Source organism: Gorilla gorilla, chromosome 6 (genome assembly GCF_029281585.2).
Source record: "Gorilla gorilla gorilla isolate KB3781 chromosome 6, NHGRI_mGorGor1-v2.1_pri, whole genome shotgun sequence".
Taxonomy (NCBI): Eukaryota; Metazoa; Chordata; class Mammalia; order Primates; family Hominidae; genus Gorilla; species Gorilla gorilla.
Window position 1 is genome coordinate 75,531,837 of NC_073230.2, and position 17,155 is coordinate 75,548,991.

The window sequence follows — 17,155 nt, forward strand, 5'->3', positions numbered from 1 at the left end:
TTCTGTGTGGAAGCAAGCACGTTACTTCACCTCTCTGAGTCTTCATTTATTCATCTATGAAATGAGGATAATATTAACAAGAGCATGGTGGTGAGAATTAATCATCATCCAAGAGCCTAGCTCATGATAAGCGCACAATAGTATTGTTATTTTCATTATGAACCATGAAATATTTCAGCTGAAATGGACCTGGAGGCCATCAAGCTCAACTCCCTGTTTACTGATAAGGAAGCTGGTCCCAGAGGGAGCAGGTCGTTTGTCAAGACCATAGTCCATAGGCAAGGAAACCCAGAACTCAAGAGTGGCTGTTTACTTCTGGTTACCTGTTCAGCCAGGGCCCCAGCCACCCATCCCCACCTCCAGTGGCTTTCTTCGTGTGCTGGACTTGCAGATGTTTTTGCCCTACTGCAATTTTTGTTTGTTTGTTTATTTCTTGGTTGGTTTTTCAAGTTTGCCCTTGCTTGTTTTAATGTATTATGGATGGCTTATGTGAGTAACCTATATTGTCTCATTGGACTAAGTGCTACATTGTGGACAAGGCCAGCCTTGCCTTCTAAGCCCTTTTTCTATCTGAGTATGTGGCCCTCATCAGGCACATGTCCAGGGACACCAGCTCATGAGTGGTAAAGCTGGTTTCTCAGCCCACATCTCCAGGTGCAGCTGCTCAGAGTTCATACCCTTGTCCCAGACTCTCAGTCTCTGCTTATCCACCCAAACTTTTCTTAAGATCAGTTTTGCTCCAAATGATGTGGCAAAGCCTTTGATCAGTTGTAACTTGAACAGCCTTTTAAAAAAATCTGATATTGGCTGGGCATGGTGGCTCACGCCTGTAATCCCAGCACTTTGGGAGGCCAAGGTGGGCAGATCACAAGGTCAGGAGTTCGAGACCAGCCTGGCCAACAGAGTGAAACCTCGTCTCTACTAAAAATACAAAAATTAGCTGGGTATGGTGGCAGGGACCTGTAATCCCAGCTACTTGGGAGGCTGAGGCAGGAGAATCACTTGAACCCAAGAGGTGGATGTTGCAGTGAGCTGAAATCGTGCCATTGCACTCCAGCCTGGGTGACAAGAGTGAGACTTCGTCTCAAAAAAAAAAAAAAAATTGGCTGGGCGTGGTGGTGGGCACTTATAGTCCCAGCTACTCGGGAGGCTGAAGAAAGAGAATTGCTTGAAGCCAGGAGGCAGAGAGGTTGCAGTGAGCCGAGATTGCAGCACTGCACTCTAGCCTGGGTGACAGAGCGAGACTTCGTCTCAAAAATAAATAAATAAAAATAAAATCTGATATTGATGGTGATTTTTTCTCATAGTTTACTTGCTGACCTTTGTTTTTATTTTTACTTTATATAATGATGTATTGTGCATACTCCATACCAGGCATAAAATACCAAGCATTTTATTTGCATATATATAAGATGATATATATATAACAGATATGCTAAGTTATATATACATCTATATATAAAATTGTATTCAGTTCTCAAACCACTCTGGTAAGCTGGTAGTATTCCTGTTTTACTAGTGAGAAAACAGGTTGAATGTGACTTGCGGTGCGTTGATGGATTATAGACATAAGAAGCACATGGACGCTGCTCCGTCATGTCAAAATCCCAGATGGCAGCAAGCTGCTAATATTGACAGGTTCTAGGATTCAGGTTTCCTTTTTGCTGAGGAGCAAATGCTGAATGTTAGTCTTATGCCCTGTGGGTCTGCATATTTAACAGCAGTTATCAGGCTTTGGCTAATTTTGTTTATACAAAATGCTTTCAAACTTCATAGGTAATCTCCCTGCCCGCCCCACCAAACACACACAAGGCCTGATTTCTTTACCAGCGTGTTGTAGGATGGACCGCATCGGCAGTTGCCTCTGCAGCATTTCACCCTGGCTTGTGTGTGGAGGTTGGGAGGGGCCAACCTGTGCTGAGGAGGACTCAGGAGAACTGGGGACACAGCAAAGCCCTTAGGATGGATACTATCTTTCTTATCTTTTGGGTCCCTTTTGCATTTCAATAACAGTCTCTGTGTTCTCTGGAGCTTCCTTTAAAGAACCTTAGGATCCATTTCTTCACGTGAGGAGGAATCAGGGTGCTGACCCCTGGACACTTAACCTTAGGACCCATTTCTTCACATGAGGAGGAATCAGGGTGCTGACCCCTGGACACTTAAAGAACCTTAGGACCCATTTCTTCACATGAGGAGGAATCAGGGTCTTGACCCCTGGACACTTGAAGAACCTTAGGACCCATTTCTTCACACGAGGAATCATGGTGCTGACCCCTGGACATCTGGTGCCCCTGACAGTGCCCCCACAGTAGCAACAATAGCAGATGACAGTCAGTTATTTAGAAATGGGCAGGAGCAGCCCTGGTTTTGGCCATCTGCTTGCTTTGCACCCAGCAGCTACTTGCATGCATCTCAAAGCACCAGAGTGAGGGTGTGTGTGCCTCCCAGGCAGTCTTCCTGAGGCAGCTGTTCTCAACATCCATCCTCCTGGCCCCTTATCTGCAGGAACCTCCCCAACCGCCTGGCTTGTCTAGGCCTGTAGCTGGGAAGGAAGAGATGAAAACACAGGGAGAACACACCGGGACTCCACACCTGTAACCACATTCTGTTTGTTCGCCCTAGGAAAGATTGCTGCCTTTTCAGCAGAAGGGAAATTCCTAGGATTGGCTGTCCCTTGCCAAGCTTGGTGGAGCGTCTGCACCTTGGCTGCGCCGCCTGTGCATTTGCCAGTTTCCTCCCACTGAGAGGATGGAGGTATCCGCACAGCTTTGGGCCTCGTGAGGGATCTGCCTCCTGAGCAAAGAGCTCTTGATCCCGATTTCATGCACAGCCCTGCAGTAAGGAGCCCAGAAGGAACATGTGTTTCCTGTTAAAACTCCTCTTGTTCTCTTTTCTTACATTATGACGTTTGTTTTCAAGGAGAGGGTTTAAAAATGGGATCCTGTAAGCAGACTTGGGCAGTCTCCTTTTGAAATAGGTTGTCTGTACATGTTCTGATGTTTTGTAGAACAAGTGTGCCTGTTTAAGTGTATTGATGTGAATAATATTAAATATCCTAATTATTTAATTCATTGTATTGTTTCTGAGAAGTTGGGAAATTACCATTATACATTTACAACTTAATGACTTTTGTATTTTATTTTTCAAAATAAAAGCTTTCAATGTGAAGCATTCTGGTAGTTACATGTTTTCATTAATGTGATTTCAGAGAAGCACAGACCTTATCAGATGCTGATGTGATAAACCAAAGTTTCCTTGCTTGGCTGTATTGTAGATACTCCCCTGGAGCCATCACCTTTTTTTGGAGGGGGGTGGTGGGTAGAGGCAGGGTCTCGCTACATTCCCCAGCCTGGGCTCAAACGATCCTTCTGCCTCAGCCTCCCAAAGTACTAAAATTACAGGTGTGAGCCTCGGTGCTTGGCCTGCATTATCATTTTGTAGTGAAGTTTTCTGTAATTTATTTCAAGAGAGAACCTATTGCCATCCACTTTGAGAATCCTGTTCTATTTCATGCTTGCAGACTGTATTTAAGGACATGGAAGTTACTATTTCCACGTGTTTTCTAGAAGCCTTTGTTATGAAACCCAGGATGTCCAGATAGTAGTAATAATTCCCATATTGAGTGTGTTCACATATGTGCCAGGCATGAAAAGGGTATATAACATGTTATCCCATCTCTGCCCCAAAACTTGTATCTATCCATTTAGGTCATATCCATATCAGTAATTGCAGTATTTTCTACTGTCACTTGAGCCAGAAACTGAAGAGTCACACTTGATTTCACCCTTTTCCTCCCTCTTTCCATTCGCATCCAAGATCTTTGATCCTACCTTCAACGTATTTTTTGGATCACAGCAGAATAAGAGTTTTTAGAATGCACATCTGGACAGGAGCCTCCCCACCTGAAACATTTCAGTGGCTTCCATTTCACTTAAAAGAGTCCAGACTCCTGTCAGGGCCAGCAGGGTCCTCCTCTCCATCTCATCGCAGGCCTTTCTCCCAACCTCACCACTTGTGCTCTAGAAGTATCTTTATTTTCAGAACATAGCAAGTTCTTCCTGTCTCTACATATCTCCTCTCTCTGGAATTTTCTTCCCTTTGGCTATTTAAGATGAAGTTTTGCTCTGTCACCCAGCTGGCCTGCAGTAGCACAATCTCGGCTCACTGCAACCTCCGCCTCCCAGGTTCAAGCAATTTTCCTGCCTGAGCCTCCCGGGTAGCTGAAATTACAGGCATGTGCCACCACGCCCGGCTAATTTTTGTATTTTTAGTAGAGACAGGGTTTCACCATGTTCACCAGGCTGGTCTTAAACTCCCAGTCTCAAATGATCCTCCCTCCTCAGCCTCCCAAAGTGCTGGGATTACAGGCGTGAGCCACCACACCCAGCCCCCTTTGTTCTTTGTCTGATAGGCTCCTTCTCAATTCTGTGGTCTCAGTAAGCCTCACTTACTCAGAGGGATTTTCCCTGGCCTCTTAAACTAAAAGGTAATTCTCCCGCTGCTTGCCTTCTTCATGGTCACACTTTGCAGTGTTTCATCTGTTTGTTGCCTTTTTTGTTATCTGTCTCCTCCACCAGCCAGTAAGTTCCTGGAGTTCCAAGACTATGTTTTTTCTTGTCTGTTGTACTTTTGGCACCTAGCAAACTGGCACTTTCTAGAAACCAAGTAAGGCCGGTCGCGGTGGCTAATGCCTGTAATCCCAGCACTTTGGGAGGCCGAGGTGGGCGGATCACAAGGTCAGGAGATGGAGACCATCCTGGCTAACACGGTGAAACCCTGTCTCTACTAAAAATACAAAAAATTAGCTGGGTGTGGTGGCGGGTGCCTGTAGTCCCAGCTACTTGGGAGGCTGAGGCAGGAGAATGGCATGAACCTGGGAGGCGGAGGTTGCAGTGAGCCGAGATCACACCACTGCACTCCAGCCTGGGTGATAGACTCCGTCTAAAAAAAAGAAAAGAAAAGAAAGAAACCAAGTAAAATACTTGGTGAATTACTAATCCTCCAAAGAGCCTTCTGACATACATACTGTTTTACAGATCAGGAAACAGGCTCAACTAGGTCAGGTCACTTACACAAGGCCCCCCACCTAGTGCCACAGGTGACTTGGCATGTAGCTGGGCCCAGGCACAAGCCTGACTCTAATGTCCTCTGCAGTCCACTTCCCTAGCCCTGTCCCTTTCCATTTAAAATGAATATGTCCAGCCTGGGCAACATAAGGAGACCCTGTCTCTACAAAAAAAAATTTTTTTAATTAGCCAGGCATGGTGTGCACCTGTAATCCCAGTTACTCGGGAGGTTGAGGCAGGAGAATTGCTTGAACCTGGGTAGCGGAGGTTGCAGTGAGCCAAGATCATGCTACTGCACTCCAGCCTGGGCGACGAGGGAGAATCTCTCAAAAAAAAAAAAAAAAATTAAAAAAAAATTAAAAATACTGCTGTCAGATCAATCTTGTGTTTAACACTGTTTTAAGTCACTCATTCGCTCCAAAACCTTTAATTCTCCAATGCCTAACATTACATCTAAATGTCTAAGCTGGCCAGGCATGGTGGCTCACACCTGTAATCCCAGCACTTTGGGAGGCCAAGAAGGGTGGATCACCTGATATCAGGGGTTGGAGACCAGCCTGGCCAACATGGTGAAACTCCATCTCCAATAAAAATACAAAACTTAGCCAGGTGTGGTGGCACACACATGTAATCCCAGCTACTCAGGAGGCTGAGGCAGGAGAATCACTTGAACCTGGGAGGCGGAGGTTGCAGTGAGCCAAGATAGCACCATTGCACTCCAGCCTTGGTGACAGAGTGAGACTCCATCTAAAAAAATTAATAATAAATGTCTAAGCTATTCTGCTGCCACAATGTGGCCTTACTGCTCCCTGATATACGGTGCCTTTCTCCTCCCTTGTTTCATTCTCTTCACTTTCTTCTTCCAGATGCTCGTACACCCAGTCCCCCTACCTGGGAAATCACAACCTCATTAAGAGCTCAGCTATCTTAAGTCCTATTTCCTCATGAAGTCTAACTCAACTGCTGCAACTTCCAAGTAGCAATTAAATCAGCTTCAGCATCACCTCTTTTTTCCCTTGTCTCCTGTGTTAGTATTATGTCACCAACTTTCTGGGGACAAGGTCATATAACCCTCTAGAGCATATCAGAATGACAGAACATCTTCAGCTATAACCTACCTAGATACCAATATTTGCCCCCAAGGCAATGTTTGATATTTATTCCCCATTATGAGAAACAAACTCACCCCTCCAAACCCAAAGAATGGACTCAGAGACCTGGAGAACAGCGAAAGTGAGACTTTTAATGATGCTCTTGTAATATTGGGTGTCTGGCAGCAGGCACACCCAGCACAGTTTCAACAAGCAATTTATCCCCTAGTGCACAGGTGCCTCCCCCAGTTCCTCATGGGCTGTGTATTATGGGGTCACAATCTTCCCGGACATTGCCTATTGGTCGTTGGGTAGGGGCTTTGGGTGTTTTCTTTAGGGTTGTCCTGCTGCGTTTTGTTGCAGCCCACAATGCATTGCAATCCTAGTTAGCTCAGGGGCTCTTCAGGTATTTGACTTATGACTTAAGTAGCTGGGCAGGCTGATAAGAACAGACAACACGAGCTATTTTGCAGCTAGTAAACTTTCATCTTAGACTAAACTTCTTTGGTTCAGGTGAGGGTAACTAAGGGGGTTGGGGGGGGTGACAAGCAGGCATTGGCTGTCCAAGCAGGAACCTACTGTATCCTGTTTTCTTCTGTAGTCTACTGACCTAAGTTGATTTAAGGCACTTTGTCTTGGAAATGGACCACTGTATACATTTCCTTCACCCAGCTAAGTTTTAAACTTTTTTTGTAGAGATGGGGTCTCACTCTGTTGCCCAAGCTGCTCTTGAACTCTTGGCCTCAAGTGGTCCTCCTGCCTCAGCCTCCCAGAGTGCTTGGATTACAGGCATGAGCCACCTGTTTGGCCATCATTGTTTAAACAAAAAAGTTTAGAGGACTCCCAACTAGGAACTATTGCAATAATCTGGGCCAGATATTATTCTAGCTGGGTTGAAACAATGACCAAAATAAAAAGGAGTAAGATGGGGAAAGGCTGGGAGGTGTACAACCGACAGGACTTGCAAGTAAGCAGATCTGGTGGCAAAGGTCAGAGAAAACCAAAGAAGACTCCCAGGTCTCCAGGTGATGAGGCTAGACATGATACATGGTAGTGCTGGCAGACAGAGTGGGAGTGCATACTACCACACAGTCGGCCCACACACTCTGGCTGCAAAGGGCCAGGGACCATGTGGTCTCCAGCTTGCTGTCTGAATTTGGACAACCCACTCACTCTCACTGCCTGTCTTCACAATTTGAAAATGAAGCTAAAACAAACCCGTCTCTAGCTTGTTTTGTTTTTGTTTTTTTCTGAGATGAAGTCTTGCTCTATCACCCAGGTTGGAGTGCAGTGGTGCGATCTTGGCTTTCTGCAACCTCCGACTCCCAGGTTCTAGCGATTCTCCTGCCTCAGCCTCCCAAGTAGCTGGGATTCAGGTGCCCACCACCGTGCCCAGCTAATTTTTTTGTATTTTTTTCAGTAAAGATGGGGTTTCACCATGTTGGCCAGGTTGGTCTCAAACTCGTGACCACAGGTGATCCACCCGCTTCAGCCTCCCAAAGTGTTAGGATTACAGGTGTGAGCTACTGCACCCAGCCTCCACCTTGTTTTAAGAATCCAGTAACATGATTATGTTTAACAATTGGCTTAGATATTCAGAAGCTGCTGGCTGGGCATGGTAGCTCACGCCTGTAATCCTAGCACTTTGGGAGGCCGAGGCGGGCGGATCACCTGAGGTCAGGAGTTCAAGACCAGCCTGATCAACATGGAGAAACCCCATCTCTACTAAAAATACAAAATTAGCCGGGCGTAGTGGCACATGCCTGTGATCCCAGCTAAGGGGGAGGCTGAGGCAGGAACTTCCGGTGAGCCGAGATTGCGCCATTGCACTCCAGCCTGGGAACAAGAGCTAAACTCCATCTCAAAAAAAAAAAAAAACATTCAGAAGCTGCTGATGTGAACGTTTAATGAATTTTTTTGTTTTGTTGTTTGTTTTTGTTTTTTGAGATGGAGTCTCCCTCTGTCACCCAGGCTGTAGTGCAGTGGTGAGATCTCAGCTCACTGCAACCTCCACCTCCCGGGTTAAAGCAATTCTCTGCCTTAGCCACCCTAGTAGCTGGTTTTACAGGTGCCTGCCACCACGCCCAGCTAATTTTTGTATTTTTAGTAGAGGTGGATTTTCACCATCATGGCCAGGCTGGTGTTGAACTCCTGACCTCGTGAGCTGCCTGCCTCATCCTCCCAAAGTGCTGGGAGCCACCTCACCCGGCCCGTTGAATGAATTTCATGAGTAAACAAATTAGATCAAAGTAAGTGGATTCCATGAAGCCGAGAATGATGTCTTCTAGATATGCCACCTGGTAACCCCTCCTTCAGCGCACTGTGCCCCTTGACAAACACCATGGGGAGCAGGAACAGAGGAGGTGGGTGGGGAGCACAGGGACAGGCATGGTGACATCTGCCCCTCCCTTACTCCCGTCCCATCCACCCCTTTCTATAATACAGTCATTTAACAATGGTTTCCCATGTGTAAAATACTTGCTTCATTCAATCACAGAATAGACACTTGGTATTCAGATTTACTGAGGAAGAAACTGTTTCACATGCCCAGTAGCAACTTAAAAAAAACAACAACGCTTAATTGTATTATTGAAGTAAAACCAATGTAAGGGATGCAGTGTTTATCCAGGCAAGCCTGGTTGGCTTCTTGGCTTTTTTATCTTCCCCATTTCTTCCTCCTTCTTAAAGTGTAAATTTTATTTTCAAAACTGGGAAAAGAGGAGTTCAAGGTGGGAGGTGGAGGCAGGAGGATGGCTTTAGATCAGGAGTTCAAGACCAGCCTGGTCAATATTGGAAGACCTTGTGTCCAGAAAATTTTTTTTTTTTTACTTAGCTGGGTGTGGTGGTGCATGCCTGTGGTCCCAGCCTCTCAGGAGGCTGAGGCAGGAGGATCACTTGAGCCCAGGAATTTGAAGCTGCAGCGAGCTGTAATCATGCCACTGCATTCCAGCCTGCATGACAGAGCAAGACCCTGTCTAAAAACAACAACAAAAAAGGGCCAGACTCAGTGGCTCACACCTGTAATTCCAGCACTTTGGTAGGCTGAGGCAGGAGGATCTCTTGAGGCCAGGAATTTGAGACTAGCTTGGACAACATAGTCAGACCCTGTCTGTGTGTGTGTGTGTGTGTGTGTGTGTGTATGTGTGTGTGTATGTATATGTATTTTTTTTTTTAATGAGGTGTTTTGGAACTGCCACTATGTAGACGTCCACTGCTGAAGGGCTGTTTTGGGTCATAACCAAGACACATGGCCTGAGAGCCTGTGATGATTATTTGTGTTTGTGCAAACTCCAGAGCAGCCCAAGCTCCTAGACTAAGAGACACTCCACTCTGTAACAGTCTTGAGGAGAATATGAGGAGAGACAGACAGGTCATTGTCTCCAGCATCAAAGGAATGAACCAAGATGTTGATTTTGAAGAGCCAACACTTCCCCAAGAAGCCTCCACAGTGTGACCTCACAGGGCCTACACTGGCACTGAGGGTCAGAATTAAGGCATCTGAGGCTGGGCCACATTCTTGCAGAGGCCTCACTCAAAACATGGCCTGGAGTGATCAAAAGATGTTGATGTGGCAGCTCCTCACCAGATGTCCTGCTCCCACTCTTGCTCCTCCATGTCCAGTCTCTTGACAAGCAGCTGAAATGTCCTTTTTAGTTTTTTTATTTTTTCTTTGAGAAGGAGTCCTGCTCTGTCACCAAGGCTTGAGTGCAGTGGCGTGATCTCTGCTCACTGCAACCTCTGCCTCCTGGATTCAAGCAATTCTCATGCCTCAGACTCCCAAGTAGCTGGGATTACAGGTGCATACCACCATGCCCGGCTAATTTTTGTATTTTTTAGTAGAGATAAGGTTTCACCATGTTGGCCAGGCTGGTCTCTAACTCCTGACCTCAGGTAATCCACCCGCCTCGGCCTCCCAAAGTGCTGGGATTACAGGCATGAGCCACCGCACCCGGCCCCTTGACACTTATTTATTCTAATGACATTTATTGTGTGCCTACTATGTGCCAAGTACTATATTAGGTTCTGAGAATGAACAAGATATGACTCCTACTGTAGGGAGCCTCTGTTGTGATTCGCTGTGAGTTTGGGAGGAGGACATGCAGACAAGGAATTCAATAAATAGGCTGATTTTTGAGTTGTGATATCTGGTTTGAGAGAACCAGGCAGGACAAGGCATTGAAAAGGAGGATGATTCCACCTCCACAGGATGAGGGAGGATTTCTCTGCAGGGGTGATATGTGAGCTGAGGTATGAAACATGAGAAAAATCCAGCTATGGCAAGAGGTATGGGAAGTCCATTTCGGGCTGGGGAGAGCATGTGCAAAGGTCCTGAAGAGGGAAACCACTTGGCATTTACAGGAGCAGAAAAGAAGCCCAGATGCCTGATGCACAATGAGCAAGAGGAAGGGAATAGAGGGTGGCAGACAGGGTCAGATCATGCTAGGATTGGTTTGTTTTTTTTAAGAGACATGGTCTCGCTCTGCCACCCAGGCTGGAGTGCAGTGGGGCAATCATAGCTCACTGCAGCCTCAACCTGCTGGGTTCAAGGGATCCTGTCATCTCAGCCTCCCGCGTAGCTGGGACTATAGGCATGAGCCCCACCATGCCTGGCTAATATTCTTATTGTTATTAGAGATGGGAGTATTGTTATGTTGCCTAGGTGAGTCTCAAACTCCCGTACTCAAGTGATCCTCCCATCCTGGCCTCAAAAAACACTGGAATTACAGGTGTGTGCCACCACATCTGGCCAAAATTGGGAATTTCAAAATGCTTTACTTTTAATTTTTGTGGGTACACAGTAGGTGTATATATTTATGGGGTGCATCAGATGTCTTGATACAGGCATGTAATGTGTAATAATCATATCAGGGTGAATGGGATGCCCATCACCTCAAGCATTTGTGCTTTCTTTGTTTTACAAACAATCCAATTATGCCTTTTTTTTTTTTTTTTTTTTTTTTTTTAGACAAAGTCTAGCTCTGTCTCCCAGACTGGAGTGCAGTAGTGTGATCTTGGCTCACTGCAACCTCCGCCCCCCGGGTTCAAGCGATTCCCCTGCCTCAGCCTCCTGAGTAGCTGGGACTACAGGCATGCACCACCACACCCCACTAATTAATGTATTTTTAGTAGAGAGGGGGTTTTGCCATGTTGGTCAGACTGGTCTCGAACTCCTGATCTCAGTTGATCCGCCGACCCCGGCATCCCAAAGTGCTGGGATTACAGGCATAAACCACCATGCCTGGCCTCTTTTAGCTATTTTTAAGTATACAATAAATTATTGTTTAGTGTAGTCACCCTGTTGTACTGCCAAATACTACATCTTATTCATTCTAACTGTATTTTTGTACCCATTAATCATTCCTGTGCACCCTCTCCAGCCCACTACCCTTCCCAGCCTCTGGTAACCGTCATTTTACCCTCTATCTCCACGAGTTCAATTGTTTTATTTTTTAGCACCCACAAATGACTGGGAACATGCAAAATTTGTCTTTCTGTGTTTGGCTTATTTTAGTTAACGTAATGATCTCCAGTTCTACCCATGTTGTTGCAAATAATAGAATTCTGTTCTTTCTCACGGCTGAATAATATTCCATTGCGTATATGTAACACAGTTTCTGTATCCATTCACCTGTTTGTGGACACTTAGATTGCTTCCAGATCTTGGCTATTGTGAATAGTGTTGCAATAAATATAGAAATGCAGATATTTCTTTGATATATTGATTTTCTCTCATTTGGGTATATACCCAGCAGTAGGTTTACTGGATCAAAAAGTAGCTCTATTTTCAGTTTTTTAAGGACCCTCCAAACCGTTCTCCATAGTGGTTGTACTAATTTACATTCCCACCAACAGGGTACCAGGGTTCCCTTTTCTCCACATCCTCAATAGCATTTGTTATTGCCTGTCTTTTGGATATAAGCCATTTTAAATGGGGTGGGATGATAGCTCATTGTAGTTTTGTTTTGCGTTTCTCTGATGATCAGTGATGTTGAGCACCTTTTCATATACCTGTTTGCCATTTTTATGTCTTCTTTTGAGAAGTGTCCATTCCGATGTTTTGTCCATTTTAAAATCAGATAATTCAATTTTTTGTGTTGATTTTTTTTTCCCACCTGAACTCCTTATATACTCTGGTTATTAATCCCTTGTCAGATGAGTTCAGGATTGGGTTTTGACTTTTTTTTTTTTTTTTTGAGATGGAGTCTCACTCTATTGCCTCGGCTGGAGTGCAGTGGTGCCATCTTGGTTCACCACAACCTCCAGCTCCCAGGTTCAAGCAATTCTCCTGCCTCAGCCTCCCCAGTAGCTGGTATCACAGGTGCCTACCACCACGCCCAGCTAATTTTTTGTATTTTTAGTAGAGTCGGGGTTTCACCATCTTGGCCAGGCTGGTCTTGAATTCCTGAGCTCGTGATCCACCTGCCTTGGCCTCCCAAAGTGCTGAGATTACAGGCGTAAGCCATCGCACCTGGCCTGGGTTTTGATTTTTACACTCAATTCTATATCATTAAATGCTGTCAAGCGGAGAAGTGACATAATATTCATATTGGAAGATCATTTTGTATATCAGCTATCTATTGCTGTGTAACAAACCACCCCAAGCTTAATGGTATAAAGTTACAATGATGCTTATTAGTCTTCTCACAACACTGGAGGCTGACTAGATTCACCTAGGCAGTACTGCCTTTGTATGTCTTATGTGGTTGCCTTCAAACAGTATGCAGTTAGAATAGTCTCAATGGTTTCCTTGCTCAAATATCTCCTGGTTAATATGGGCTGTTAGCTAGGGCCTCAGCTGGGGCTATCTGGTGGAACACCCATACATCACCTCCATACATGGCCTGGGCTTTCTCACAAAATGGTGAATGGATTCTAAGTGCATCCATCCCAGGAAGGACAGCCAAGTGGAAACAGTGTCATCTTTTATGACCTAACTTTGGTAGATCATGTGCAACACTTCCACTGTATTCCACTTATAGAAGCAGGGGACTAAGTTCATATTCAAGGGAAGAAAAACTAGATTTTTTTTTTTTTGAGATGGATTCTTGCTCTGTCACCCAGGCTGGACTGCAGTGGCCCGATCTCAGCTCACTGCAACCTCCACCTCCCGGGTTCAAGTGATTTTGCTGCCTCAGCCTCCTGAGTAGCTGAGACTACAGACACAAACCACCATGTCCAGGTAACCCGCCTCAGCCTCCCAAAGTGCTGGGATTAGAGCTGTGAGCCACTGCCCCTGGCCCGAAACTAGATTCTATCTCTCGATGACAATTATTTAAAAAATTGCAGATAACTATTCACAACAGTGAAGGTAAGGAATCAACCTAAGTTTTCTTCCATCAATGGAAAAAAGAATAAAGAAAATGTGGCGGCTGGGCACAGTGGCTTATGCCTGTAATCTGTAATCCCAACACCTTGGGAGGCCGAGGCGGATAGATCACCTGAGGTCAGGAGTTTGAGACCAGCCTGACAAATATGGTGAAACCCCGTCTCTATTAAAAATACAAAAATTAGCTGGGCATGGTCTTATGCACCTGTAATCCCAGCTACTTCGGGAGGCTGAGACAGGAGAGTTGCTTGAATTTGGGAGGCCGAGGTTGCAGTGACCTCAGATTACACCACTGCACATCATCAGCCTGGGAGACAGAGTGATACTCCATCTCAAAAAAAAAAAAAAAAAAAAAGCTGAACACATAGAAAATTCTTGATATAATCAAAGTGAATCAGAGGTTAAAAGAACTACATTAAAGCAACTGAAAAAAAATTATGGAAATTAGAGACAGTAGTCTAATACTGGGTTGTCAATTGGTGACCCTGAGTTAGACAACCTAAAAAAATGAAACAGGGCTGGCTGGGAGTGGTGACTCATGCCTATATTCCCAGTGCTTTAGGAGGCAGAGGTGGGAGGCTAGCTTGAGGCCAGGAATCCAAGACAAGCCTGGGCAACATAGCAAGACTCTATCTCTACAAAAATAACAAAAATTAGCCAGTTGTGGTGGTGCACGCCTGTAGTCCAGCTACTCGGGAGGCTGAGGTGGGAAGATCCTTTGAGCCGAGGAGTTTGAGGCTGCAGTGAGGCATGAAGACACCACTGCGTTCTAGAGCCTGGGTGATAGAGCAAAACCCTGTCTTGAAAGAAAGAAGAAATGTAGGAATGGAGGGAGGGAAAGGAGGGAGAAAGGGAGGGAGGGATGGAGAGACAGAGAGAAAGAGGGAGGGAGGAAGCGAAAGGAGAGAGAGAGAAAAGAAAGAAGAAATTAAGGAAGGCAAGAAAGAAAAAAAGGAAAAAAAGAAGAAAGAGAGAGAAAAAGAAAGAAGGAGAAATATTGCATGCGGAGATTGAGAACTATATAGTCAGTAGTCAAAGGGCACAACGTATACCTGGATAAACTAATACAGAATGATTGGCCTAGAATCGACCCTGGTTAAGCTGTTGAACTTCAATGATAAAGAAAGTACTCTACTGGCCTTTGAGCAGGAAAACATAACGTACATGTGAGAAGAACCTCCAGCCAGCCTCAGACCTTCACATAGCCCCCGCTAGACCCAGATGACAATAGAGTCAGAACTTGAAGAACTGAAGAAAAGGAAAATGAATCAAGAATATTCTCCCAGGCCAGGTGTGGTGGCTCACGCCTGCAATCCCAGCACTTTGAAAGGCTGAGGCGGGAGGATCACCTGAGGTCAGAAGTTCAAGACCAGCCTGGCCAAGATGGTAAAACCCCGTCTCTACTAAAAATACAAAAATTAGCCGGGTGTGGTAGTGTGCACCTACAATCCCAGCTACTCAGGAGGCTGAGGCAGCAGACTCGCTTGAACTTGGGAGGCAGAGGTTGCAGGTAGCCGAGATCGCACCACTGCACTCCAATGTGGGCGACAGAGCAAGACTCTCTCTCTCAAAAAAAACAATAAATAAAAAACAATGGTGATCCAAAAGCTGGGCATGGTGGCTCAGGCATGTAATCCCAGCACTTTGGGAGGCCGAGGCCGGCAGATCACGAGGTCAGGAAATCGAGACCATCCTGGCTAACACGGTGAAACCCTGTCTCTACTATAAATACAAAAAATTAGCCCAGCATGGTGGCGGGCGCCTGTAGTCCCAGCTACTCGGGAGGCTGAGGCAGGAGAATGGCGTGAACCTGGGAGGTGGAGGTTGCAGTCAGCCGAGATCGCGCCACTGCACTCCATCCTGGGCGTCAGAGGGAGACTCCGTCTCAAAATAATAATAATAATAATAATAATAATAAAATAAATAGATAAAAAAGAATGGTCATCCAAGTGGAAATCCGTTAAACAGAAACCCTCAAACATGGACCAATTCCAAAAATACAGCCACTGTGGGTGAAAATAGAAACTGCAGGTTAAAAAGAATCATGATACTTTTATCTTTTTTCATAATTTTAATGAATATTGAATAAAAATGTATCACTTGCACATAGGCATTTATCTGAAGTTCAGAAATTCTCTCACCCTTAGTTTCTTCAGCTTCTGTTGTATCAAGCAAAGGAAAGTTATATATATATTTAAACTAAAACATATATAAAATACGTAAAGTTATTTATTTATTTAGAGACAGAGTCTCACTCTGTTGCCAGGCTGGAGTGCTGTGGTGCGATCTCACTCACCGCAACCTCTGCCTCCCAGGTTCAAGCGATTCTCCTGCCTCACCCTCTGAGCTAGCTGGGATTACAGGTGCATGCCACCACACCCAGCTAATCTTTGTATTTTCAGTAGAGACAGGGTTTCACCATGTTGGCCAGAATTGTCTCCATCTCCTGACCTCGTGATCTGCCCACTTCAGCCTCCCAAAGTGCTGGGATTACAGGTGTGAGCCATAGCGCCCGTCAGTTATTTTTAATCCATTAATCTACTTATCTAAGTACCTATTTGCACAAAAAGAGGTGTGAATTATCACTTTTTTTTTTTTTTTTTTTTTTTTTTTTGAGACAGAGTCTGTTTTCCAGGCTAGAGTGGAATGGTGTGATCTTGGGTCACTGCAACCTCTGCCTTCCAGGTTCAAGCGATTCTCGTGCCTCAGCCTCTCGAGTAGTTGGGATTAAAGGCACCCACCACGCCAGCTAATTTTTGTATTTTTAGTAGAGATGGGGTTTCAGCATGTTTGCCAGGCTGGTCTTGAACTCCTGCCCTCAAGTGATCCGCCTGCCTCGGCCTCCCAAAGTGCTAAAATTACAGGCGTGAGCTATCACGCCTGGCCATACCACCTAATGTTAAGAGTTATTTCTTGGTGGTTGAAAATTTCCTGATTTGTTACTTCCTTCTTTGTACTTTTCTTTTCTCTCTCTTGTCTCTCTCTCTCCCCCTCCTTCTCTCTGACAGGGTCTCACTCTGTTGCCCAGGCTGCAGTCTCAAACTCCTGGGTTTTAGTGATCCACCTCCCTCAGCCTCCTGAGTCGCTGGGACTACAGGTGTGCGTTACCATAACTAGTTTTTAACTTTTTATAGAGATGGGATCTGGCTATGTTGCTCATGCTGGTCTCAAACTCCTGGCCTTGAACAGTCCTCCTACATTGCCTTCCGAAAGTGCTGGGATTACAGATGTGAGCTATAGCACCCGGCCTGCTTTGTACTTTTCTATAGGACTTAGATTTTATATAATAATTACAAATAATTTTTATAAAAGCAATGTTCTAAACTTTTTAAAATTAAGCAGTGATTAAGAATGAGCTACAGAAAGTAGCATTAGTTGAGCGCCTATTATATACTAGATATTTTGCATATAGCAGATCACCTAATCCACATATCAAGGCAGGAATTATAATCTTTATTTTCCAGTAGAGAAAACTGAGGCTTAGAAGCATTTGTTAATTCTAGAGTTACACTGCCACTGCCAAAACAAGTGGCCCCTCCCAGCAGCCTGCCCACTGCTGGTTTCATCAATTAAATTCAACCCCCACTTCCACCCCCACATCTGTGCGCAAGAAGGTACACACACACACACACACACACACACACACACACACACACACACACACACACATT

The 17,155-nt window shown here is 45.2% G+C and overlaps 1 protein-coding gene across 7 annotated transcripts in view; it reads left to right on the plus strand.

Annotated features, from left to right (window-relative positions):
- The window catches only part of TPST1 (tyrosylprotein sulfotransferase 1), a 149,352-nt gene extending 137,493 nt beyond the window's left edge, over positions 1–11,859 (plus strand). For 2 of the 7 annotated variants that reach the window (XM_019031443.4, XM_063708117.1), the window contains one exon: positions 2,623–3,171. Coding sequence is in view for 1 of the 7 variants with exons in the window: in XM_055346985.2 (XP_055202960.1) it covers positions 11,124–11,162 (39 nt within the window). In the remaining 6 variants the exon portion in view is untranslated. Of the gene's footprint in view, positions 1–1,776; positions 3,172–11,123 lie in introns of those variants that run through there. The other 5 variants (XM_004045519.5, XM_055346986.2, XM_019031444.4 and 2 more) reach the window with 3 other exon arrangements.
- Positions 11,860–17,155: the final 5,296 nt, after the last annotated feature.